The sequence below is a fragment of the Pleurodeles waltl genome, chromosome 11, assembly GCF_031143425.1.
Source record: "Pleurodeles waltl isolate 20211129_DDA chromosome 11, aPleWal1.hap1.20221129, whole genome shotgun sequence".
Taxonomy (NCBI): Eukaryota; Metazoa; Chordata; class Amphibia; order Caudata; family Salamandridae; genus Pleurodeles; species Pleurodeles waltl.
This window is the reverse complement of record NC_090450.1, coordinates 879,463,296-879,490,711: the sequence shown is the minus strand read 5'-3', so window position 1 is coordinate 879,490,711 and position 27,416 is coordinate 879,463,296. Positions and strand designations below refer to the sequence as shown.

Below are 27,416 nucleotides of genomic sequence, written 5' to 3'. Positions count from 1 at the left end.
GCGCCCACCGGTGGCAGCCCCATCCTTATTCCGGATGATCCGGAGCGACGTCGTACGACGTCGACTCCGACGGAGCCGATTCGGCCCAGATCATTGTCTGAGCATTATTTGGAACAGCCAGACGCAGGAGAGGAATGGGAGGGGTCTGAGGACCCTTTAGAATCAGGTTTGCAACAGGACTGGTATGTGGATCTAGGGGAGGCCAGTGGACTAGACACATCTCCAGAAACTGGTATGCTCTCTCCTCCTAATGTGGCTACGGAGGAGGGGGCTTCTTTCGCTATGGGGTGCGTAGGGCAGCTGAGGTCTCCATCAACTTGCGGTAGTAGCGAGTGATTTGCTTGGCACTGAAGGTGTTCATCCCATGCCATTCCACAGACCCACCACCTGGGTAGCTACTGCTTTAATGTCTATTCACAAGGGGAGGAATCTGTGGTTGGAAGTCTCTGTCAGAAGAATAAGTTACTTTTCTTTGGTGACATCTTTTCTGGTAGAAATTCTATCTAACTGCAGATGCCGCACCAACCAAAAGTCTTACCTGTTCTGTGCAGAATGGACTCCTATAGCCTTTAATAAGATCTCAATCTAGACACCTGCACACTGGCATTCTAATTTCTATAGGCACCACGTCCAGTGTCAGACAGATATCAGAAAGAATCTGCTGACAGTCACATATAGGTCTGGACAGATCAGACATGGAGCTGCACAACACCACCTACCTATGTGTGATGGAATTGCTGTCAAAAGTTTCCATAATCAGCCTGATGCCTTGGGAAATCCACAAGATGGGAAATCTGCAGTTAGATAATATATCTACCAGAAAAGGTGTTACCGAAGGTTAGTAACTTGTTAATTTTATCTGTTCAAACTCTGGGTAAAACGTTGTTTTTTGCTGAAGTGTTGCCCCAATAATAAAGTGTCCTTGAAGTATTTAATAGAATAAATTTCAACATGGTTCTGTAGGTTAATACACAATTTGTTATGGTATTATAATTTCCAACAGATATTCTCTTTTAACAGACATGTATGATCAAGTGCTGAAGTTTGGAGCATACATTGTTGACAGCTTAAGAGAATTTAAACAGCCTGTCCTAGTTTATATTCCACCACATGCTGAGCTAAGAGGAGGATCTTGGGTTGTAATTGATCCTACAATCAACCCTCTGTACATGGAGCTTTATGCAGACAAGGACAGCAGGTAAGTTGATTGTAATGTAACTATCTACTGTCTAAGTTAAATATTCTCTGGCTTGTGTAGGTCATTTAGGTTTGTTTGTCAAGTAACCTGTGGGATACCATGTATCTGACCCTTTAATCTGAAGAATTCCCTTTTTATCATTTTGTGATTACTGGGCACTGTGCATTATTGGTGTTTCAGCTCTCTTTGTGTAGTTGGTTTCACAAATTACTTTGGTTATATTAGATCTGTTTGTTGATGCTATTCTTTTAAAATTACTTGACAGTTATGTTTATAGTCTTGATTCTGGTCCATCTATTGTTTTTGCTTGTGCTGCATGTTCAGGCCTTGCAGATGACAATGTTTTCAACATACATAAGCACTATATACAATAAAACATTGTCGTAAATCACAGTGCAGTTGAAAAAAAGGCCTAGAGAGATCACGTTTTTTAAAGGTAGATGTGAACAACATGGTAATGGATATTACAGCACACAAATTACTTACTTTCATGGCCCAAGACTGGATTTTGAACTGTCTTCTTGGCCGTTCTCCATCACTGACGCCACAAGCTGCTTCTCAGCATTGACAAGTGCATCTTGTATCTCCAAGGAAATGAGATATTGACTAACATGTGGGGTGAAGTATGCACAAGTGACTTTAGTTATTGTTTTTCCACACCATCAAAGTACTCTGGCTCAGGAGTTGTTGGCCTATGTGTCATGTGATGTATGTAAAGGGATGTAGGAAGCTGGCTCTCTATATAGTGCACTAAAATGAAGTACACAGTGCAGAGAGTCCAGTGGATCCCCAGGTGCTTGCAGAGGCAGAAATAGATAGATCTAGTGTTCTTTTTGTGGTAGTGTGGGCGAGCAGTTAGGCTTATCAAGGACTCATGTTAAGCATTTGTTGTACTCACAGAGGCAATAAATGGGACACACGCTCAAAGAATAACTCTGAGACCAATTTAGAAAAATAACAGTTGCTTTTATATATGCTTCCAACTAAAGAACTTTTTTATATTAAAAATACTTAGCTATTTAAAAAATCGACAGAGCAGTTTTCATAGTCTTCAAGGTTAGCCTATGTGGGGCGGGGGGAACACAAGAACGCAGTTTCACAGGTAAGTACACATCTTACAATCCCAGTCTTCAAGGTTTTAGAGTTATACAAGGCAAGATTCAGGTTGGTACCAAGAGTGCACCCACAGCAGCACGAGGGAGAGGCAGGGTGCAGAGTTCAAAGTTGAAGTTGGTGCTCAATGTTAATGGAGACTTGGGGGTAATAATGACACGCTGCTCCCAGGTAAGTAAAAGCGGTGTCAGAGGTTGGCCTCTGGGGGTTGAGGCGAGCCCTAGGGTGTGGGTGGGGGGAGTAAATTTGGGGTGGGGAGGGGGCACAAGGCAGCTCCAAACTTACACCCACAGGGGCGGCCAGGTGTAGATACCAACATAGCGTCAGACACCGAGTGCTCTATGCAGTGGAGACAGGGGGTATGCGCAGAAGCGCTGCTCACAGGTGAGTAAAGCGGGGTCAGGAGTTGAAGTGAGTACAAGGGAGGCCACAAGGCAGCACTAAACTTACACCCTCAGCGACAGAGGGACAGCTGGGTGCCGAGTGCCAACACAGCATTGGGCACCCAATGTTAAGTGGAGGAGATCACTTTCAGAAACAGGCTGCAGGCTCTGGCCAGGAATATGGGAGAGGTCAACCCACAGCTGCCCAAGTAAGTATAGATGGCAGGGGTCGTAGGGACACTGACGGTCTAACTCCCCAAGGCTTTGGGGCTCTCAGTGCAGGGGTGTCTTTTGCTTAGGAAGCCGCTTACTGGGCATGTCGCGGTTACGGGAAGTCCTCAAATTTAGGCTGCAGGCGTCGCTGTGGAGTCTGGCAGGGGTCAGCCCACAGTGGACTCTTGGTCAGAAGCCCTGGGGAACCTTCACTGGGCTGGTGGGCTACTTGTACTCGTGCCAGGAGCTTTGGGTGCAATGGTTCCAGGTGGCGGTTTCGAGGTTCCTCAGGCAGACTTCTTCTTCAGAGGTGGTTTCTTTTGGACAGGTCTGCTGTCCACTGGAGTTCTTGGTCTTTAACAAAGGCAAGCAGTTCTCCCAAGGCTTTGGAGGTCACTGGGCTGCAGGACAGGTCATCTTCTGGGCGAAGGTTCTTTAAAGACTGCAGACAGGCCGGTAGGGTTGGGGCCAAGTCAGTTGGTGTCTTAAGTCTTCTATGTTGGGTGACTTCTGTGTTGTTTGGCTGTTCTTAGTTCAACAGGAATCTGATTCTAGGGTTCAGGAGTGCCACCTAAATACTGAATTTAGGTGTATTACAGGGAGTGGCAGGTGGTAGCCAATGAGCCACTTACCTTTAGGGTAGCTACAACTTTCCTATGACCACTTATTTTGGGAAGTGGCATAGCCCTAACCCTATTGGCCTAATTCCTTCCATACAAGATGGAGGAATTTCAAAAGTAGTGTCCACTTCAGCTTGTTACCCTAGTAATTTACCTAATTTTCCCACCAGTCCTGCAGCTAAAAGCGGGTACAGGAACTGTGAGTCGGCCTCGCTCCACCATTTGGAGAAGCCTGGGTCCAATTTCAAAGGCAGCAAGGTCTTTGAAGCTCCCCACCCTGGATTGCCCATCCTGCCTGGAAGAGGAGGTCACACCTCTGCCCAGAGCAGTCCTTTGTTTTGAGCCCTGGAGAGCATTGGCCCTCACTTCAGGGGGCCAGAAATGTGTCTAAGGTGGCTGTACTGGTTTTAACCAGTCAGTGCCCTCACTAGGAGTTGATAGGTTTTCAGGGGCCACCTCTAAGTTGCCCTCTGAGTGCATATATTAATAAATTCATCACTAGATTCAGTGAGGGTTTATTAGTATGATATGTTTGATACCAAACGTCTGTATTGTCAGTGAAGCCATAGTTTAGCAACTCGTAATGACCAGTGCCCAGCACATGTAGTTAAAATGGTTGCACTGTTCACTTGCCACGTCTAAAAATCTGCAAAGACATAGCAGGACCATATCTTCTCATCCAGGTATGCCCTCACATGTAATATAATGCACCCTGCCTTTAGGGCTGGAAGACCTGCAAGAGGGGTGACTTAAATATATTGCATACAGTGTAAAGGGGACAGGGCACACAGGCTGTGTGCCATGTTGTGTTTTCATTTTAGTTCTGCACCAAGATACTCCTCCTGCGAAGGCAGCAATGTGTGTTCTTAGTGAGGGGGTCACAGAGGGTGGCACAATTCATGCTGCAGCCCTCAGGGACCTTACTTTAGTACCCTATGTACAATGGTGCCATTTATTACAGACTTGTAGTGGTAGCCAAAGGTTTGCCAGTTGGGAAAAATGACTGTGCAGTTTTAGGTAAAGAGATCTGCCACTGGTGACCTGTTTAGCAGGGACCCAGTGCACTTTAAGTCTAAATAAATTGAACCAGAAACCAGGCACCAAGTGGGGGGGTGGCCATGTCAAAAGAGGCACTTTCCTACAAGTGATGTATTCCAAAACTAGAGGGAGAGGCAAGCAAAGCTTTTTATGAATTCCCTGAAGGAGAAATCCAAGCGTCCTCCTAGATATCATACAGCATCTCTGTCTAGCTCTTGTTTGTGGCTGAGATCTAGCTCAACTAAGAGGAGATTAAAAAAATTCAAAGAGTCCTAATAGAGTGCTAAAAATTGTGACAGAAAGGATAGGGCCATATTTGGTGACCCAATGGCTGCAATGGTGAAGAATCATGTTGCAAAGAAAGAGATATACTGTTGTAGAGCCATTTTAGTGATGTCTCTGGTCACGTTATTTTAGCAACTAGGCCTGCTGCTTGTGTCCTTTAGTCTAGTAACATTTTATTCTACTTCTTTTTATTATTTTAGAATTATTTTAGAATCTGCCATATCAGTGGTGGTGTTTTATTTTCTTTATCTAGTTCTTTATCTAGTTCACTCTGTGCTTTCCTCAAGGCTTGTGAGACACTGCGTCTTTAAAATTCTAAGAAACACACATATTTTTACGTGGGGACATTTCCTCAGAACATCTGTTTTATTATAAAAACATTTCCCTGTCCCATGCCCATTAGATGGAGGTGCCAGCTAGGGGACCACAACTGCATGCTGTCTGACTTTGTTACAACTGCTCGCTGAAATCACTGGTTCCCTGGCCCACATGGGTATGGTGTCTCTATAGATAACAGGCTTCTTCACTACTGTATGGGGGGTGATGTCTTCCCGGTGGGGAATCCTGAATGGCGGACTAGGACTTATCCTGCTGTTCTCTAACATAGCTTAGGTAGGAATTGCATATATTTTGCATAGTGACAGTATGGTGGGACTTCTAGTATGTTTCATCATTCTAATTATTGCATTTCATGCCATTTTATTTAAGATGCAGCTGATTCAATAAATCTTATTGAACCGATCTTCTGCCTCTGCTTGTCTTTGCATGTGTGAGACTAATGTAACTGAGAGAAAAGGATGAGATCTGATCCACCACAATTTCCCTGAGAAGTCACAATGTCACGTGCCCGGTTGCCACAAATGATCCCTGCTCTTGGGGAGAGATGAGGTGCTGCTAGCTGACCGGAAACGGATTAGGCCGACAGCTGTCACATGGTGTGGGATTGGACTCAGTTCCCCACAATTCAGGTGATGCTGCCGCTCAAATTAAGCAGCCTTATTGGTACAATGAGAGCCAGCACAACATACCTCTTGAGCCATCAAATTCAGCTTTTTGCCAAAGTCCTTTTACCATCTCGAGGAGTCAAATAATGCATGACTTGAGGAAGGAGGCAACAAAAAGAGATGTACTTGCCCTTGTTCCCCACTAGACAGAGAATCACATTAAGAGTTAAATAGTTCTAACCCTACATTCCTTGCCTGTAGAATAGCCCCAGGTGCCAGACTGGATCCAAACGATTTTACGGGGGTGTTTGTGTTCAACCGTAGATGGCGCCACACAACTTCTTGTTGACCTTTTTCTGTCCTGGAAGTGACAAAGTGAAGCCTCGTATAAACTCCATCCCTGCGCGTCGAAACCAGTTTATTTCTTTTGCATTCTTAAACTCTGGTCTGGAGCTTCACTCCTTTATTTTGTAGGTAGACAAGCTTTTTTCCAACTTGAAATCCAGTGCAAGGAAACGATGTCCCACTAAACTTACAAGGTTTAAACCATGCTGTGACTGTGGGAACAGATGACGGTGACAGAGGCAAGGTGTGCCTGTAGGAGGCTGGCCTGGCTTTTAGTGGGTACCAGTGGTACTTACACCTTATGCCAGGTCCAGTTATCCCCTATTAGTAGAGTGTAATAGTTTTCTCGCAGCTTCGGCTGATAGAGGTAGCTTTAGCAGAGCAGCCAAGGCTGAACTAGTATACATGCAAAGCTCATACAATACCAATTATATCATATAGGTACTATATCATAAGAAAGACAATATTCATAGTTACTAAAAAATAAGGGTACTTTAGTGACAATGTGCCAAAAATATCTCAGAGGATATACTCCCTTAGGAGGTAAGTAACATACACAAAATATACACAACTAACCAAATCAGGTAAGTAAAACAGTCAGACAGTAGTGCAAACACGGTAAAACGCAATAGGATGCAATAGGCATAGGGGCAATACAAACCATATACTAAGAAAGTGGAATGCGAGCCAGAAATGCACCCCTAGGCAAGTGTAGTGTGTAGAGGGTCGCTGGGGGTGTGAGAAAACACTAAGGGTGTAAAGAAGACCCCACCCGAAGACCCTAGAAAGTAGGAGTAAAGTACTACTATTTCCCCAAAAACACACTAAAGTCGTGATAAAGGATTTTGCAAGGACCACAACAGACTGCAAAGCACTGAAGACGGATTCCTGGACCTGAAGATCTGCAAATGAAGGGAACCAAGTTCAAGAGTCGCTAAAGTGTCCAGGGGGGACAGGAGCCCACCAATCCCCAGATGAAGGTGCAAAATGGCTGCCTCAGGTTGGAAGAAGCTGCAGGTTTTGCAACATTGAAAAGAGGTAGGAAGTTCTTCTTTGTGCAGAAGATGTACCACAGTATGCTGGAGGATGCAGATTGTTTCCTTGGCAAAATACCGCAAACAAGCCTTGCTACCGGGAAAAGTCACGGTTGGAGAAAAAGGGTGCTGCCCAGGAAGGACCAGGATGTCGCCGCTTGGGAGAGGAGACAGAGGGGGCCCTCAGCAACGTAGAGAGCCCACGGACAGGAAGGAAGCACCCGCAAAAGTCCTTGAACACGGGTTCAAGAAGACTGAACACGGCTGTCGTCACAACACTGCAAAGAGAGGTCCCACGACACCGGAGATCAACTCAGGGATCTGAGCATTGCAGGATGGAGTGCTGGGGAACTAGGCTCGGCTGTGCATGCAGGATTTCTTGGAAGTGTGCACAGAAGCCCTTGTAGCTGCAGATCACACGGTACACATGTTACTGTCTGGGGAGGGGAGGCAAGGACTTACCTCCTCCAAATTCGGACAGTTGGACCACTGGACATTCTGGGTCACTTGGGTCCACCACCTGTGTTCCAGGGGCCACACTCGTCAGGATGAGAGGGGACCCAGAGTACCGGTGAAGCTGAAGTTTGGTGCCTACTGGAACAGGGAGAAGATTCCGTCGACCCACAGGTGATTTCTTTGTGGCTTCCAGTGCAGGGTGAAGGCAGGCAGCCCCCAAAGCATGCACCACCAGGAAACAGTTGAAAAAGCCGGCAGGATTAGGCGCTACAATGTCGCTGGAAGTCTTCTGGCTACTTTGTTGCAATTTTGCAGGTGTCCTGGAGCAGTCAGCGGTCGATCCTTGGCAGAAGTCGAAGAGAGAAGTGCAGAGGAACCCTGATGAATTCTTGCAAGTCGTAACCTGAGGAAAAGCCCACAGGAGAGACCCTAAATAGCCCTCAGAGGAGGATTGGCCACCTAGACAGGTATGCACCTATCAGGAGGGGTCTCTGATGTCACCTGCAGGCACTGGCCACTCAGAGGCCTCCATTGTGCCACCACACCTCTGAAAACAAGATGGCAGAGGTCTGAGACACACTGGAGGAGCTCAGGGCACTACCCCTGGGGTGGTGACGGACAGGGGAGTGGTCACTCCCCTTTCCTTTGTCCAGTTTCACGCCAGAGCAGGGACTGGGGGTTCCCTAAACCAGTGTAGACTGGCTTATGCAAGGAGGGCACCATCTGTGCCCTTCAAAGCATTTCCAGAGGCTGAGAGAGACTACCCCTCCCAAGCCTTTAGCACCTATTTCCAAAGAGAGAGGGTGTAAAACCCTGCTCTCAGAGGAAATGCTTTGTTCTGCCTTCCTGGGACTGGGCTGCCCAGACCCCAGGAGGGCAGAACCCTGTCTGTAGAGTTGCAGCAACTGTAGCTGCAGAGAAAACCCCAGAGAGCTGGTTTGGCAGTACTGGGGGTCCATAGTGGAGCCCCCAGGATGCATGGAATTTGTCTCTCAATGCCAGATTTGGAATGAGGGGACAATTCCATGATCTCAGACATGTTACATGGCCATATTCGGAGTTACCATTGTGAAGCTATATATAGGTATTGACCTATATGTCGTGCACGCATGTAATGGTGTCCCCGCACTCACAAAGTCCAGGGAAATGGCCCTGAACTATGTGGGGGCACTTTTGCTAGTGCAAGGGTGCCCTCACACTTAGTAACTTTGCACCTAACCTTCAGCTAGTGATTGTTAGACATATAGGTGACTTATAAGTTACTTAAGTGCAGTGAAAATGGCTGTGAAATAACATGTGCGTTATTTCACTCAGGCTGCAATGGCAGTCCTGTGTAAAGGTTTGTCTGAGTTCTCTATGGGTGGCAAAAGAAATGCTGCAGCCCATATGGATCTTGTGGAACCCCATACCCTGGGTACCTAGGTACCATATACTAGGGAATTATAAGGGTGTTCCAGTATGCCAATTGAAAATGGTAAATTAAGTCACTAGCCTATAGTGACAAATTTAAAGGCAGAGAGAGCATGAGCACTGAGGTTCTTATTAGCAGAGCCTCAGTGACACAGTTAGGCACTACACAGGCATACACATTTAGGCCACAAACTATGAGCACTTGGGTTCTGGCTAGCGGGATCCCAGTGAGACAAAAACATACTGACATACATGTAAAATTGGGGGTAACCTGCCAAGAAAGATGGTACTTTCCTACAGTGCCTATGGTGTTTGGGCTTGGGGCACGATTCAGAACTTTATAGTAATGTTATATATCGCCGAATATCCCAAGAAGCCATGCCAGACCCACTCTAAGGCAAGGCTCTAGCAACAGGTCCTTTTCCCGTAAGTTGAAATCTAAGTTAAAGCAGAAACACAAGAAGACGCAATGTGATTCAACCTCATCCCTCTACTTCTATCCAAAGAGAAGTCACAATGGCATCAAGTTGTTGCACTCATTCTTGCACCTGATCCCCGATTGATGAAGCAACCCCACAGTTGACCTGACTGGCTTGCATTTCATGGGCCATCGGCAACTTCACAACAGGTTGAAGCATTTAATGATGCCATGCAGCATATTTTTGGCTCTCTAGATCCTTCTGATGTGCCTTTGGTGTAGGAGGCTGGCTTGGCTTATAGTGGGTACCTGATGGTACTTACACCTTGTGCCAGAAATATCCAAGAGGATATACTCCCTTTGGAGGTAAGTAAAATACACAAAATATACACACAAACCAAAATCAGGTAAGTAAAACAGTCAGGAAGTAGTGCAAACACCGTAGAATACAATAGGATGCAATAGGCCTAGGGGCAACACAAACTATATACTAAGAAAGTGGAATGCGAACCACAAATGGACCCCTAGGCTAGTGTAGTGTGTAGAGGGTCGCTGGGAGTGTAAGAAAGCACTAAGGGTGTCCAAGATACCCCACCCCAAGACCCTGGAAAGTAGGAGGAAAGCACTACTATTTCCCCAGAAACACACTAAAGTCGTGATAGAGGATTTTGCAAAGACCACAACAGACTGCAAAGCACTGAAGACGTATTTCTGGACCTCAAGACCTGCAAAGGAAGGGGACCAAGTCCAAGAGTCGTGAAAGTGTCCAGGGGGGGCAGGAGCCCACTAAACCCCAGATGAAAGTGCAAAATGGCTGCCTCCGGATGGAAGAAGCGGAAGATTCTGCAACAACGGCAGGTGCTAGGAACTTCTCCTTCATGCAGAAGATGTCCCACGGAGTGCTGGAGAATGCAGAGTTGTTTCTTTGGCAAAAGACTGCAAAAAAGCATTGCTAGCTGCAAAGGTTGCTGTTGAAGAAAAAGGGTGCTGCCCGGGCTCAGGAAGGACCAGGATGTCGCCACTTGGGAGAGGAGACAGAGGGGTTCCTCAGCAATGTAGAGAACCCACGCACAAGAAGGAAGCACCCGCAGAAGTCCTTGAACACGGGTTCAAGAAGACTGAGTACGGCGGTCGTCTCAACACTCCAAAAGAGGGTTCCACGAAGCCGGAGGTCAACTCAGGGAGTTGAGCAATGCAGGACGGAGTGCTGGGGACCTGGGCTTGGCTGTGCACGATGGATTCCTTGGAAATGTGCACAGGAGCCCTACCAGCTGTAGTTCACACGTTCACAGGATTACTGTCTGGAGACGGGAGGCAAAGACTTACCTTCTCCAAATTTGGACAGTTGGACCACTGGACAGTCTGGGTCACTTGGGTCCACCACCTGTGTTCCAGGGGCCACGCTCGTCAAGATGAGAGGGGTCCTAGAGTACCGGGTGATGCTGAAGTTTGGTGCCTACTGGAGCAGTGAGAAGATTCCGTCGACCCACAGGAGATTTTTTCGTGGCTTCCAGTGCGGGATGAAGGCAGGCAGCCCCCAAAGCATGCACCACCAGGAAACAGTCAAGAAAGCCGGCAGGATTAGGCGCTACAATGTCGCTAGTAGTCTTCTTGCTACTTTGTTGCAGTTTTTCAGGTGTCCTGGAGCAATCAGCGGTCGATCCTTGGCAGAAGTTGAAGAGAGGGGTGCAGAAGAACTCTGGTGAATTCTTGCAAGTCGTTATCTGAGGAAAAGCCCACTGGAGAGACCCTAAATAGCCCTCAGAGGAGGATTGGCCACCTAGTCAGGTAAGCACCTATCAGGAGGGGTCTCTGACGTCACCTGCTGGCAGTGGCCACTCAGAGGCCTCCAGAGTGCCCTCACATCTCTGGATTCAAGATGGCAGAGGTCTGGGACACACTGGAGGAGCTCTGGGCACTACCCCTGGGGTGGTGATGGACAGGGGCGTGGTCACTCCCCTTTCCTTTGTCCAGTTTCGCGCCAGAGCAGGGACTGGGAGTTCCCTGAACTGGTGTAGGCTGGCTTATACAAGGAGGGCACCATCTGTGCCCTTCCCAGTATTTCCAGAGGCTGGGAGAGACTACTTTTCCCCAGCCCTTAACGCCTATTTCCAAAGGGAGAAGGTGTAACACCCTCTCTCAGAGGAAATTCGTTGTTCTGCCTTCTTGGGACTGGGCTGCCCAGACCCCAGGAGGGCAGAACCCTGTCTTTTGGTTGGCAGCAGCGGTAGCTGCAGAGAAAACCCCAGAGAGCTGGTTTGGCATAGTGGAGCCCTGGGGATGCATGGGATTGGCACCCCAATACCAGATTTGGCATGGGGGGACAATTCCATGGTCTTAGACATGTTACATGGCCATATTCGGTGTTACCATTGGGAAGCTACATATAGGTATTAACCTATATGTAGTGCACACGTGTAATGGTGTCCCCGCACTCACAAAGTCCGGGGAAATGGCCCTGAACTATGTGGGGGCACCTTTGCTAGTGCCAGGGTGCCCTCACACTTAGTAACTTTGCACCTAACCTTCAGCAAGTGAAGGCTAGACATATAGGTGACTTATAAGTTACTTAAGTGCAGTGAAAATAGCTGTGAAATAACATGTGCGTTATTTCACTCAGGCTGCAGTGGCAGTCCTGTGTAAGGTTTGTCTGAGCTCCCTATGGGTGGCAAAAGAAATGCTGCAGCCCATAGGGATCTCTTGGAACCCCAATACCCTGAATACCTAGGTACCATATACTAGGGAATTATAACGGTGTTCCAGTGTGCCAATTAGAATTGGTAAAAATGGTCACTAGCCTATAGTGACAATTTTAAAGGCAGAGAGAGCATAAGCACTGAGGTTCTGGTTAGCAGAGCCTCAGTAACAGTTAGTCACTACACAGGTACACACATTCAGGTCACAAACTATGAGCACTGGGGTCCTGGCTAGCAGGATCCCAGTGAGACAGGCAAAAACAAACTTACATACATGTAAAAATCGGGGTAACATGCCAGACAAGATGGTACTTTCCTACATTCGGGCACTAAGGATCTACAGGGGCCAGTAGTTGGGTTTCTGACAGGAGTTGCGCCCTCAGCAACATCTGAGTCCCTCAAACCCATCACACGTTCTGTACTGGCTCTGGTTCTGACTTCCATTCCGGCTTCGAGACCTGCACCTGTGCTGGAGGAAGACCCTCTGCAAACTCTGGGTCCGATCTCTAGCCAAATCCATCTCTACCCCCAATGAAGGTTGTGCTCTGACTCCACTCCAGTGCACCTAGTCCTGTTACAGTCTGATTCAAACAGAACTCTCCCACTACCATGAGCCATCCTCCTTTGCTCCACCACCTTTTCAGTTCTGATTCCGACCAGACAGTGGAGAAGACAATGGAGATGTTGGGGATGATTTACCCCCACATTATGATGATGACTGGGTTTACAGGAATCCAGTGGGCTGGTTACTTCCCCTTATAAAAGACTGGTTTCCCCTCTTGGCTCACCAGTGGAATAAAGTGCGTCCTTTACGTTAGTTATCAGACATACTATTGATGTCCTGGATTCACAACTTCGTTCTGCTGAGGTTAAAACAAATGTGCTTCCTGAAATTCTAAAGCTCTGGGCCGTCTTTTTCTGAAACCTCATTGTCATTCAGTGAACCCCTAAACAACACCATTTTGGGCACATTGTCAGAGCCTTGCTTTTGCCCACTAATGAACAGACAATTGACTAGAAGCCACTGAACGGCATCTGATGACCCTGATTTTCCTATACAGTATTCTACACTTGAGAATTTGGTGGTCCAAGTTTCCGCTTGAAAAGTGAATCCAGATGTGTTCCCGTTAATCCCCCCAACCAAACATGTTCCCTGTTGTAGTAAGCTGGGTTCTGGTTCTAGTACCCCCCATTTTTTCCTGATGTCAGTAGGTTTTAGACTGTAATGCACCGGGATCCTGCTAACCAGGACCCCAGTACCAGTGCGCTTTCCCCTAAATTTGATTGCTGGTACAAACTTTTACACCCCACTATGGTGCACCCATGTAAGTCCTAAGTATAGGGTAATTTGGTACCCAGGGCATGGGTACACCAGGGAATCCCCAAGGGAGCCCATGCAAACTGTGTCTGCAGGCCTGCAGTCACAGTCTACATGAAATTGTGCATGCACCTTTAACTTTAGATTTAAGGCTTATATCCTGGTCAAAGCACTTACATTGTAAGTCACCCCTCGGGTAGGCCCTCCAGCCCATGGGTATGGGGCATGTTCCTAAGTGTGAGGGTACCTCTTCATGAGCAGAGTACCCCTACAAACCCCAGGCTCCATTCTCTGGACTTTGTAAGTGCGGGGAAACCATCTTAAGGTAAGTAGTTGTAGGACGTTGGCTCTGTATATACTATCTCAAAGTGAGAGATAGTGTGCACAGAGTCCCAGGGTTTGGTCGAGCAGTAGGCTTATCAGAGGGTAGTGTTAAGCATTTGTTGTGTACACACACAGGCAATAAATGAGAACACACACATAAAGACTTAACTCCAGGCCAATGGGTTTTTATATAGAAAAATATTATTTTCTTAATTTATTTTGGCACCAAAAGATTCAGAATTTAGGTAAGTACATAAATTGTAAGGTACTTCACACAGGTAAATATGGAACTTTGAATTAAAACAGTAATGTACACAGTTTTGGCAAAACAATGGCAATAAGCTATTTTAAAAGTGGACACTGTGCAAAAATCAACAGTTCCTGGGGGAGGTAAGTATTGGTTAGTTTCTCAGGGAAGTAAAGCACTTACAAGTTCAGTCTCCTGGGCATAGGCAGCCCTCTGTTTGAGGTTCAAGTTAACCACAAACACCCAGCACCAGCAACACAGGGCCGGTCAGGTGCAGAGGTCAAAGTAGGGCCCAAATAACATAGGCGCCTATGGAGACCAGGGGTGCTCTGGTTCCAGTCTTCAAGCAAAAGCCAATAGGCTGGCGGAATTCCGTCGACGGTCATGACGGCGGTAAGGTGGCGCTGCTGCCAGCAGCAGCGCCACACCAGCAAAACACCGCCTACCGTATTATGTCCCATGATACGGCCTGGCGGCGTTTTGCTGGCGGATGCGTCGTGTCCCGTCTCCTGCCAGAGGACCCCCTGCAAGCAGGTAAGTTGGGTTCTCCAACAGGAGAGGTGTGTGGGGGTGTTGTGTGTGTGTGTGGGGCGGTGTGTGTCTGTTATTGTATGCGTGCATGCGGGTGTGAGTCACGTGGAATGCGTGCGTGAATGACTGAATGTGAGTGTATGTTGTGAATGAGTGTGTGCGACAATGTATGTTAGTGTGTGTTGCGGTGTGTGGGTATGTATGTGTGCATGAGTGGGTGAATTATTTGCGTGTGTGTATGAGTTTGTATGTGTGCGCATGCGTGTGGGTGTGTAAATGTGCAGGATTGGGAGAGGGAGGGGGAGGACTCTGGGTAGGGGAGACCCCTATCGGTGCCAGGGAAGGAATTCCTTGGCACTGTTAGTGCCTACTGCCATGGTTTTTGTGGCAGTACGATTGCCACGAAAACCATGGCGGTAGGCGGGGTCATAATCCTGAGGGTGGGATTGTGACGGCCGCCGGGCTGGAGACTGAAGTCTCCAGCCCAGCGGCCATTACCACCCTGGCGGACGGAGTGGTACATTGGCGGTTTGGCTGGAGCCAAACCGCCAATGTCATAATTTGTGAAAAGGTACTGCCAGCATGTTGGCAATACCTTTCCCCAAATTACCACCGACCGCCAGGGTCGTAATGAGGGCCTATATCTCTCTTTAATATAGTATATACAGAGCCAGCTTCCTACATTATCTTATTCAACCTTATAATACTATTAAGGCATTTATGTATGTATACATATATTCACTGAAAAAACAGGTCATTACCTATGTCCAGCTGCATAACGACCCTAGACATATTTGATATAAAACGCGTCGGAATCATACCCCAATACTGTTGCACGTATTAGAAGTATGATTCTGTGCACTGTGTGGACTCCTTAGATGTCCCCAGCATTGCTTCCACCAGTCTTACAGGTTTTCAGTGCAGCCCAAGCTGCTGCCACCTCTCAGACAGGTTTCTGCCCTCCTGCTGATTGATCTAATCAAGCCCAGGAAGGCAAAACAAGGGATTTCCTTTGGGAGAGGGAGGTAACACCCTCTCCCTTTGAAATAGGTGTGTCTGTCTTGGGAGGGGTAGCCTCCTCAAGCCACTGGTGTGCTTTTAAGGGCACATTTGGTACCCTCCGTGCATAAAGCAGTCCACACCGGTTCAGGGACCCCCAGTCCCTGCTGTGGTGCAAAACTGGACAATGGAAATGGGAGTGACCACTCTCCTGTCCATCACCGCCCCAGAGGTTGTGCTCAGAGCTCCTCCAGAGGGTCCCTGTGTTCTGTCATCTTGTTTCCAATGTTCACAGGGAACTCTGGGAGCATCTGAGTGGCCAGGACAGGCAGGTGACGTCAGAGCCCCCTCCTGATACGTGCTAACCTGGCTAGGTGACCAATCCCCCTTTCACAGCTATTTAGGGCCCTCAGATTCGGTTTGCAATATTCCAGCAGGACTCCTCTGCAACCTCCACTTCTGGCCTCTGGAACTGTGACTGGAACCTCCAGGACCCAACAATCTGCCTCCAAGAAGAACTCTTCTGCAACATTGTTTCCAGGGCTCCTGCCAGCTTTGCAACATTTCCCCGGCCGTGCATCCTCAGAAGACAGCAACTCTTCAGCCTGCACAAGAGGAAGGAGGAATCTCTCTTGCAGTGAAGGAGTCACTCCCTTGCAACCGCAGGCACCTACACATGCACCAACAACAAGTGATGGACGGAATGCTGAACATTGTCAAACATTCACCCCCAGTCACAGATCTGGGTTTAATCCATCGTTTTTTTGCTGCCCATGCCATTCCAGTTTGGACCCAGCCATATGCAAATCAGTCTTGACCCTGTTCCCCATGGGAACAGTCCAGCCCGAACTGCTAGGCCATGCATGGTCCTGCATCACGGGTGGTGGTCCGGAGTAGACCTCTTTGTCCTCTCGCCAGCTGTCCAACTTTGGTGGAGGTAGCCGTTGCATTCCCACGCAGGACAGTACTCCTGTGCACTGTGTCTCTTGCAGCTGCCAAAGCTTGTTTGCATTTCCTCCAAGGGATCTTCATGCGACGTGCAGCTGCAGCGTCCAGCACTCCTTCCTGCAAAGCACAGCCTCCTGTGTGTTTCTCCGGCGGCGTGGGATCCTCCTTTGTAGTGCTGCTTGGACTCCTTCTGCAACTCCTGTGTCCCAGTCCTGTGGGACTCAAGTGGATGCTGCCTCTGCCCCTGTGGACTCTCTGCGATGCTCAGGGTCCCCTGTGACTCCCTCTCCTAGGGTGAGTCCTCCTGGGTCTTGATTTTTCCCGGCAGCACCACTTTTCCACTAACCGCGGGTTTGCCTTTGTCAAGGCTTGTTGGGGGAATTCCTGCACAGACCCCCACCTGCACTCTTCCTTCCAGTGTGGGACACCTTCTGCATCGATCAGGAACTCTTCTCCGGCTCCAGGGCCGCAGTGCTGACTTGTTCTTCATCACTGTCGACCAACTCCTGCAACCACAGCTGGGTGGGTAGTAGCTCCTGCTCCTCCTGGACTCCACTGTGGCTCTTGGACTTGGTCCCCTCTCTCCACGGGTCTTTTTTCAGGAATCCACCGCTGGTTTTCTTGCAGTCTTCACTGGGTGTATTCTTTTTCTTCTTTTCCTCCTTTTGGGTGGTTTGGGGGAAATCCAGTGATTTACTCCTGCTTCTCTGGTCGCTGGGGGGGTGTTGTGTTACTTCCCTCTGTGGTTTTCTAGTACCCCCAGCTCCCCTCTAGACATTCCACTTACCTAGGTGGGGATCCTGTGTTCGCATTCCATTTTTTCAGGATATGGTTTGTGCTCACTCTATTGTCACTATTGGTTATTGCTATCTGCAGAGGTTTCTAACCTTTTCTATGCCTATTTCTGATTACTAATGTATATATTTAGTGTATTACTTACCTCCTATTGGAGCATTTCCCTTCTAGTGTTTTGTGGTATTGTGTTCCAAAAATAAAGTACCTTTATTTTTGTACAACCAAGTGTTTTTTTTCATGTGTGTAAGTGCTGTGTGACTACAGTGGTATTTCATGAGCTTTGCATGTCTCCTAAATAAGCCTTGGCTGCTCATCCACAGATACCCCTAGAGAGCCTGGCTTCTAGACACTACCTACACTTCACTAACTGGGGAAACCTGGACCTGGTATAAGGTGTAAGTACCTTGGGTACATACCACACATGAGCTCAGCTTCATACAGCTATCCTGCCACTTCCACCATTCGGGTCGTGCAACGCTTCAGGCACTTCTCAGCAACTGATTCATTCTCACACAGTGGATCCGATTCCAAAGCTAATCCTGCTTCAGGCCTACCCCCAACAGTCAGCAGAACCTCAAAAGCTCCAACAGCTACGGGCAGCCTTGGCCCTTATTTTTGGTGCCAAATCGGATCTCTTTGGGAGGGCTTTCAGGTTCCATGGTTCCAAGGTGGCTTCCGGATGGTTTATGGTCAGTGGTTCAGTTCTCACAGCAGACTGTGCCTCTCAACGTCACTCAGAGTTCAACCTCGTCTTTGGGTTTGGCTACGTTGAGTCCAGCCCTGACGCCACCCACAAAACCACCTTTGGCACTACGCTCCACGCCATCTTCGGTGCCATGACCGACACCAGCAGCTCGAGTGTCAATGCTGATACCAACTTCTCTGGCACCAGAAACTGAGCCACTCGCTTTATCAAACTCTGAGACCCACGCTCCAACCAGGCCTAGATATTATGCCCACTCTGACCCAGTCTATGCTCCACAGAATGAGATTGGGGACATTGACAATGATGGCCAATACAATGATGATGTTGGGAATATTTTTGATAACCTCCAGGGTGCCAGTGACTTAGATACTTCGCCAGACATTGGCCTTCCTTCCACTAATCCCGCTATGGATACTGAGGAGTCTCCCTTGATTCTCTTCACCGGCTTCTCATCCGATGTCCAGCAATTGCTCGTGGAGATGCCCTTCAAAGTCTCAAGGGTTTTCTGAGCGAAGGTGGACTCAGCCCTTTAACGATTCAGAGAAAGTAAGGCCACTGCTTCCTATTTGTGCTTGGCTTTGCCAGTTTGGCAATTCCAACCATTGAATTGCCCCTTTGGAGGCTTCATTAGGGGCTACCAGCAGAGGCATAGACTGTATCCACATCAGCAACAACAGAAATCTCAGTCCTTTCGAAGTTGAGGCGGGAATCAGCCTACTTTTTCTGTACTATCCTCCAGACATCCGACTCACCCCACAACACCTTCTGGAGGATTACTTGTCCATACACTGTGGAGAAGCTTTAGCCCTTCTGGCCAAGAAAGCAATAGATAGGGCACCGGTATGCGAAATCAGCACTGGTTGACACATGTTTTTTAAGAGTGCGGAAAAATTATGGAGGCCTTTTCCCCCCATCCTCAACTTTTGCTCTCTGAATGTCTATTTCTGGGAGGACAAGTTCATGATGCTTATCCTAGCCCAAGTTCTCTCTGCCCTGGATCCTGCCCTGGACTCATATTTTTGCATTTCTGTCCTTTAGGCCCACAGTTGTTACCTGAGTTTCAGGTAGGCCAGAATTACTTTCAGTTCTCTTTGCTTCCATGTGGCCTTACCAGTGCACCTCAAGTGTTCACCAAAGTGATGGTGGTGGTTACGGCCCACCTGCTGAGGTTGAGAATACCAGTCTTCCCACACCTCCACAAATGGCAACTGAAGGTGGGCTCGCCTCAAACCACCTCCAGATGTTGGCCAAACTTTTCATCACTGGGTTTCTCCTTCAACGTTCTGAAGTCACACCTGACTTCTTCACAACAGCTCCTTTTCATTGGGGGCATTCTGAATACAGTGCTTTTCCAAGCCTTTCCTCCATGTCAACAAGTCAAGGACATTCGGTTATGCTCACGATGGTTCAAACGTTTAAACCTGGGTCTCAGTGAGAGTGGCTCTGAGGCTTCTGGATCCTTTGGCTTTCTACAGCTTGTTGGTGAACCTCACCAGGTGGTATGTGTGGACTCTGCTGTGGAATCGGAAGTCTTAGAGGGCTCAACACCAAGGGGCTTGTCTGAATCCAGGCAAATGTCGAAGGAGACTGCAAAAGATCTGCAGGGGTGGCTGCCTGACCTTCATTGGACTGGCAGGAGACAATCCCTACGCCACTCCCCCAATCCCCATGCCACCCACAGCTGACAGTCGTTATGCATGCTTCGGTGCTGGGTTGGACAGGTGGAGATCAGAGGGCACTGGTCTCTAGCAGAGTTTCGCCTGCACATTAACTTGTTGGCGCTGCAAGCGATCCACTTGATAATGAGGGCATTGTTCCAGACCATCAAGGGGGAAACAGGTACTGGTTTCCACAGACTAGACGACAACCCTGTGGTACAGCAATAAACAGAGGTTGTGGTTCCTGTGCAAAGAGGATTGACATCTCTGCAAATGGTTTATCTCCCAGGGCATCTCCCTGATCATTCAACGCCTGACAGGAGTTTTAGACAACTCATTTGACGTTGCCTAGAGTATCACAAATGGCAGTTACACTCGGAGGGGGATCAGGAAATCTTCCAACTATGGGTAGAACCATGGCCTGTTCTGTTTGCCACAGCTGAGAATGCACAGTGAGCGTTGCAGTTATTAATTAGACACTTCTTCCAGTTAGGGGTTGGGACTCCTGTATACCTTTCTGCTCCTTGCTTTCCTGCCCAGAGTTTGGAAAACAATCAGAAGAGACCGGGCACAAGTCATCTTAATGGCTCCAGACTGAACTAGGAGAGTGTGTGCTGACCGGATCTTCAGATCTTACACGTGTCCTCCAATACAGCTGCCCTTCAGCAGGATCTCCTGTTGCAGCAGCAGGGCTGAGATTTGCACCTTAAGAGTACACAACCTGCACCTCCATGCATGAAGATTAAACAGCGATGGATGGTAGCTTTTGATATCCCCCTTAAAGAAGATGTCATTTAGCAGCCACAAGTCCACCTGCTGAATTTATTTACACAGGACGCTGGGAGCTGTTTCTTAGCTGGTGTTCCTCCCTAGATATTCGACCCCGGAATGCACAGTTAATCCAAGTCCATCTGTTTTGTTTATCCTTAGCCCAGCAAGGTCTAACTGTGGCAGAGGCTAAAGGTTACCTTTTAGCCTTTTTATGCTTACGGGATCAGCAGTCCTTGTCCAGGTCTCCTGTTGTGATTTGTTTTTTGAAGGAACTGATTGACATATTACCGCTAACACTGTTTGTAATACTGCAATGAGATCTTAATTTGTTGCTCACTTACCTATTGTGCATTCCTTTCAAACAAATGCACATTCACCCTTTTTACCTACTAACCCTCAAAACTGTAATTCTGATTGCATAACAATGGCCATGCGAGTGAGTGAACTCTAGGCATTATCTGTGGTGCTACTATAAACATCTTTCTTTCGGGGAAAAACTAGTTCTCCAGACAAAAGCACCATTATTACCCAAGTGGTCACACCCTTCCACATAGGTGACTTTATCACCTTGCTGACGTTGTGTGCCACATCATCCATCCAAAACAGAAGCGTAGTTTCATCGCCTTGACCCTAAGATGGCACTCAGCTTCTGCGTTGATTGGAACAGAGAATACCAACAGGATGACCATGTTCTTCAGCTCCTCTGGAACTAAGAAAGGCAAAGCAGTCCAAAAGAGATCTGTCCTGAGGTGGATTATATTATGCATTAAGATCTGCATTGATCTTGCGAAAAATGCAACCCCCAAAAGGCTTGCACACTCATGCCACCAGAATGTATGCTGCTACAACTGCAGTAGCGTGTTGTGTGCCAGTTTTAGACATCTGTTAGGCTGCTTTGTGGTAGTCCCTCTGTGTATTAACAAAGCACTACTGTCTGGTTACACATGTCGAGTGCGATGGGCACTTCTAACCGATCAGTCTTGCAAGATTTCCTAGTCTGAGTCATTCCACTGATACACCACTGGGGAATATGTACTGCTATGGTATCTGCTCATATGGTGAGGAATCTGCGATTAGACGTCTGTCAGAATAACAATTTACTTACCATAGGTAACTCATTTTCTGGTAGATACTCTTACCAACCTCATATTATTTACCAACACATTTTATCCCCATTCTTTGGAATAGGTTCGCACAGTCCATTAATAATTTCCCAATCTGGAAGTCTGCACCTTGCCATATTCTGATTTCAGTGGCTCCATGTCATTTGGCATGGAAGGAAATAAGAAAGAAACTGACATTAGCACATGAAGGTAGTGAAGATACAGTGACTCTAACATCATATCCAGGGTTGGATGGCAGATCTACTCGATGTTACCTAAAGATGCATGGGCAATTGATATGTGCTGTTACTCCAAACATGAACATTTCCACATTAGAACCAAGTTACAGATGTCAGAAGTTTGTTTCAAAAGTAATGAAGTGTCATTTTCCATACGTATTCAGTGTTTGATTTGTTCTCATATGTACATGAATTTAAGCAAGAGCTTTTAAGAAAAGGGACCAGACTGCCAGATGCAAGATAATTCATGTGGGATGTAGAATGAAGTATTGTAAACATGATGTCAATTTTTACCAGCTTCCCTATGTTTGTTAATCGCGACTTTGAAAAATTGTTTACAAGGTAACCTGTCAAAAATAAAATAATGTATCATGGAGTGCGTCATCGCATATTTATAAAAGTGTGCATGGACAGCTTTCCTGCAGCAAATGACCCCACCAATCTTATGTTGCTTTTTTTTCAGGGGAGGTGTATTAGAGGCTGAAGGAACTGTGGAAATAAGATTTCGAAGGAAAGACCTGATAAAAACAATGAGGCGAATTGATGCAGTTTATTCTAGACTTGTTGAGCAGTTGGGTAAGATGAAAAATATTGTACTTAATTTTTCTCTAAAGTACCAGCTATGAATTCAACTAGAACAGCAACGCAGGTTAAAAGTGTGGTCACTATTAGGACTGCTGAAACAGAAGTGAAGAGTGTAGAATCAAGTCTCGGTGGGCGGGAGTTTATTTATGGACGTAGGGGGCCCTCCAAGGTGAGGAGTAACTGCATTGGCTCCCTTAATGAACACTAAACTGCGAGAATATCTCACTATTACATAATGATAAACCTTGAGCTTTACACTGTGATGCATTACCTGCATGTCCTGTCTTTGTCCCAGTCCTGATCATCTGATATTACCCCACTCTTGGACAGGATTGCTTCAAGAAGTGCACTATTTGTGTGTCATAAAACTTCCCTACCAGACTGGACAAGCTGTATGGTTGCAAAACACTTGTTGCAGGCTTTCCAAGAACCTAAAAGGGTTTGTAGCCCACCCATGGAGGGGGAGCACAGTAGAGGCTGCCACTTCAGCCGCATTCCTTGCTCCCTTCTGTCAGCTGTACTGCACTGAAGTGTGCACTGACAGCAACCAGATGCCTTATAATAATCTTACTCTGGTGCAGATGTGTAGAGTTGGGAAACCTCTGTGTCCCTGGGGGAAGTATGTAAGGCCCTTGCAAACCAGGTTCTAGAGTGGTATTGATTATGGAAGGTGGAAAACAAGCTAAGATGCACCATGTGGATGAAGAAGAGTGGTAGGTCAGCACCTCTGTAAATTTGTCCTATGATGAGTTAGAGAAGATGGTGTATTGGGCTTAAACTCTCAACCCATGTGGCCCTGTTTGGAGCTGTTGGGTCCTACTGACTTGGAGGAAGTAGAAACAGAACCTCTTAGAGGCAGTGTGGTGGAAAGTGCCTAGAATATGTCATTGACCATGAGAGAGTGCTTGGTGTTTTAGGTGTCTGATACAGCTGTGGAACTTGAGGATTTACTATGTGCCTCCTGTGTCTGAGAGTCTGCCACTGCATATTCACAGAATGTGCTTTAAAGTGAGTGCAAAAACATTGACACATGTATCGCTTATAGGTAAGCTTCATTACTCTTTGTCTGGTGCTTCGTTGTCCCACTCCTTCATCGTTCCCCTCTCTCCCATTCCAGTAACAGTAGCAGAGATTTAGGATCATATTAATCTAAGGAGATGGGAACAAGGTATACGGGAAGGTGTGAGGTATTGTAGGTGGCTGAATTAGAAAAAAGAGAAAAGATAATTTCTGACAGCCCTGAAAGCAGCAAGTACACAGGGAGGTGGAAACCTAAGCAATGCGGCAGCCACTTCCCTATTCAGGTACAGCTGCTCACTCCAGTGACAGAGTTGCAGCATGGTGGGTAGCAGCCCCCTGTCCTCCCCCTACAAATTATAAACTGAAGTCTGCTGAGCTGTTTCCTGGCACTCCTCATGGGGTGAGGGGTGAGTAAGGTAGTCCCTCACTCCCGCACGACACACAGAACGACACTGTGCAGAGTGAAACTGTAAATCCACTGCGGTCCCCGGGGCTGTTTTACATTGGTGCCCCTGGGAGGTGGCAGCCCCCTGAAAATCCACCCCCAGTATCCCTCCCACCAGATTATTTTTACATTTGAGCTCCAGGGACACGGCAGTCCCCAAAGATGTGGACCACCCTTGCATTAGTTTTACATTTGAGTCCGGAGGAGGAGGCGGCTGCATATGGGGCCGGTTGGCCCCCCTCATTACTTTTGATTAGTGCTCCAGGGAGACTGAGGTCCCAGGGGCTGCAGGGGGTGGGACCGGATGGCCCCCCGGCATTAGTTTTATATTTGAGACCTGGGGGAGGTGCCAGTCCCCGGAGCTGCAGGGGTGCCATGGTGCCCCAACGCACTGCTTCTAATTTGAGCCCCGGGGAGGTGGTGGTCCATGGGGGCTGGGTGTACCCCCCTCACATTACTTTTGATTAGTGCCCCAGGGAGGTGGCGGTCCCCAGGGCTGCGAGGGAAGGGCTGGGCGGCCACCTTACATAGATAATTCCAGGGTCCCCACGGGACCTGGCTCACTGCAGAGTCCCAAGATAGCTGCCAACACTTCCTTGCTGAAGTGTTGGCAGCCAATCTGATCTCAGCATGGAATCGGGAGGGTTTGCAGAGACTTCGCATCCCTTTATATTTAAATTTGGGTTTTCTTCAGTTTCTCAAAAACTACTAAACGAATTCGCACCAAATAACAGAAAGGTCGCTTTCAGGACCAAGAATTACCTTTCTGCCAAATTCAGTGTAATTCCGTCCAGTGATTAGAGCAGTATTGCTGTTTAAAATCCCTATGGAAAAATGAATGGATGAACAACGTTTTAGGGCCCACTTTTTGTCGTCCCCCACTTGATAGATCATCCCAAAACTTTCTAGACAGCAACTTACCTGAACACCAGATTTTTTGGGAACATTTTGTGAAGATTGGTCAACTGGCACCATAGGCAAGTGAAAAAAACGTTTTTTTCTATAAAATCTAGGTCCTAACTATAATTACTTAGTGGCAACTGCCACTAGATTTTGTGTGTGTGTGTGTGTGTACAGAGTGGGTGCATAAAACAGAGCATTTGATACTTGCTAGATGACGGGGGCAAATTTTCTTTCAGTTTTAGGCGTCATCCATCAGACATTCGCCTGCAGACTTTAATGAGGGGCTGAAAAATGTGAGGCAGTGCTTCTCTGATATTACTTACAAGCATCTTTGTAATAAATCAGCGTCTTACAATGATACGCTCAGCACTGTGAACTACAGTTTCAGTGAGGGGGAACTGGTTCACTGTTGAGTAACTTGGACAGGGGGAAGGAGATTGAAATACTGCCAGCAACCTTGTGGTTTGTCTCTGCCCTGCTGGAGAGTACCTGAATATCAAACATATACTGAGCAGCACCTTTCATGCTAACTGAGCTTTGATTACGATAGTCAAAGAATCAAAATGATAGGACTACCTTACACTACTCTGTATCTTGCGAGACCTAGAGAGCACAGGTACAGTGAATGATGACACAAAATCTACTTTCAGTGGCATCAAACCTCTACAAACAGACCTGTGTGCTTTCTAAACACGTTTAGCCACCTCTGAACAGAAAGTTGGGGCACTAGAAGATAGATTGACATTTTTTTAGGCTCAGCTAGTTATTGATCATGAATTGTGGACCTTAAAGGAATTGATTGACATGGAAGACCAGAGCAGAAAGAACAATGTTCTCCTTATAGGTAGAGATGGAGTCTGACAACATTGCTACTTTTCATGTATCTTTCCTACCAGAGCTTACTGGCCTTACGTTTGTCCCACCCTTTGAGTTGCACAGGGCCCACCGTCTTCGTATGGGTATAAATCAAAACTGGAAGAGATGGAGCCTGACAACATTGCTACTTTTCATGTATCTTTCCTACCAGAGCTTACTGAACTTACGTTTGTCCCATCCTTTGAGTTGCACAGGACCCACTGTCTTTGTATGGGTGTAAATCAAAACCTGCCGGTACTGTGTCCAATCATACTATGCCTCTTTCGCCATCAGCCAGTTTAGCAATGAAATGGGCCCTTTGCCTACAAGAACAGGTCTGTTTAAATCACAGTGGATTTTTCTCATGACATCATGATCTATAGGAAGAAATTCTTGGCTATGAGATCTCTCATTAGAAAATTGGGGATCGTATATGGTCTGATAGAACTATCTACAACAGTGGTTCCCAACCTGTGGTCTGGGGACCCATGGGGGTCTGTAAAGCTTCCTCAGGGGGTCCGCGACTGCTTAGAAAATAAAATCATATTAACAGATTAGGTCCCCAATTTTCAGTAGTGACTCAATGGGGGGGGGTCCTGGATTACAATAATGATTCAGTGGGGGTCCCTTGGTTCCAGTACTGATAAAGTGGGGGTACGCAGAAGTCAAAAGATTGGGAACCTCTGATCTACAATGTTCCTTACTATCAATGGCAGCCACAGGGAGTTTACAGACCCGGGGGAACATGCATGCTAGAGGTTCCAGACATGGATACCTCCTCTCCGAATAGTGTACCTCACTTTCCACATCAACCAGTTCCAGTGACTGGTCACCAATAACAGATCACGGGGGGCTTACCCTCTAGACATCAGAGACCAGAATCTGTGCTCAAGCATGGGCAAATAAAGTCAGGAAAGATCTACATACAAAGACTGGCAGAGGCAGAGACAAGTCACGAGCTCCTTTGAAACCTTGACGCTAGTCTGGCAAACCCAGCTGAAGAGGAATGAAAAGGGACTTGTATGGTGACAGTGTTGGGTAATACCTGTCCAGTTTCTCGAACTGAATAACAGGACCAGTGGGGTTGAGCTCTTCTTCATGGGGGGAGGGGTGGGATACTCTTCTTTCTTGTTATCCTGATCTCTTGGATCCACACTGCAGTTCTTGACTGCTACTCTCTTCTTGCATAAACCTTCTCACAACCAGACATTCAAGACTGCGGGTTGCTAGATGGCAGGGGTTGAGGGGGGATAACTTACACATATAAAGAAGTTCATTAATAGTTCATTATTCACTTATTGAATTCTCTGGATGTGCACTACTTCCTATATACCAAGGTTGGGTGAAAAATTCTGCTCTTTTGGCAGTGTTTCCAGAGTTTTGCTCACTTTGCATTTAATTTGGAGTGCAGAGTTCTGACAAAACTCCGCCAAAGCTGCATGGCAAAGTTTTTTTTTCTTGTGTGTAACTCGCTAGTATTAGGTTGGCAAGCGAGAATGTGTCCTTCAGCACACCTCACAGCGATATCTCAACACGGGCAGTCGCAGGTCACAACTGTTCATGTCCAGAAAGCTGCTGCTCAAGTAGAAAATCTACTCAAGTGGCAGAAAGAAGTAGCACCTCCTAGCACGCTGTGTGGTGCCGTTCTCGTTGATTTTGCAGCGAAGAACAAACTCCTGGTGCTAAAAATCAGTGCAAGCTGCGCAACGTGGCCAAATTCCACCTGCTTGCGGAATCTTGTTAAGTTTTTATGTAACTCTGCGGCATTCCTCAGAGTGAAACTCAGTGAGTTCTGCCCAGGCCTACTATATGCTAT

At 47.2% G+C, this 27,416-nt stretch overlaps 1 protein-coding gene across 7 annotated transcripts in view; it reads left to right on the top strand.

Annotated features, from left to right (window-relative positions):
* The window catches only part of ACACB (acetyl-CoA carboxylase beta), a 1,528,264-nt gene that overhangs the window by 1,352,312 nt on the left and 148,536 nt on the right, over positions 1–27,416 (top strand). For all 7 annotated transcript variants that reach the window (XM_069214760.1, XM_069214756.1, XM_069214757.1 and 4 more), the window contains 2 exons: positions 1,021–1,198; positions 22,256–22,368. In XM_069214760.1, the coding sequence (XP_069070861.1) occupies positions 1,021–1,198; positions 22,256–22,368 (291 nt within the window). The remainder of the gene's footprint in view (positions 1–1,020; positions 1,199–22,255; positions 22,369–27,416) is intronic.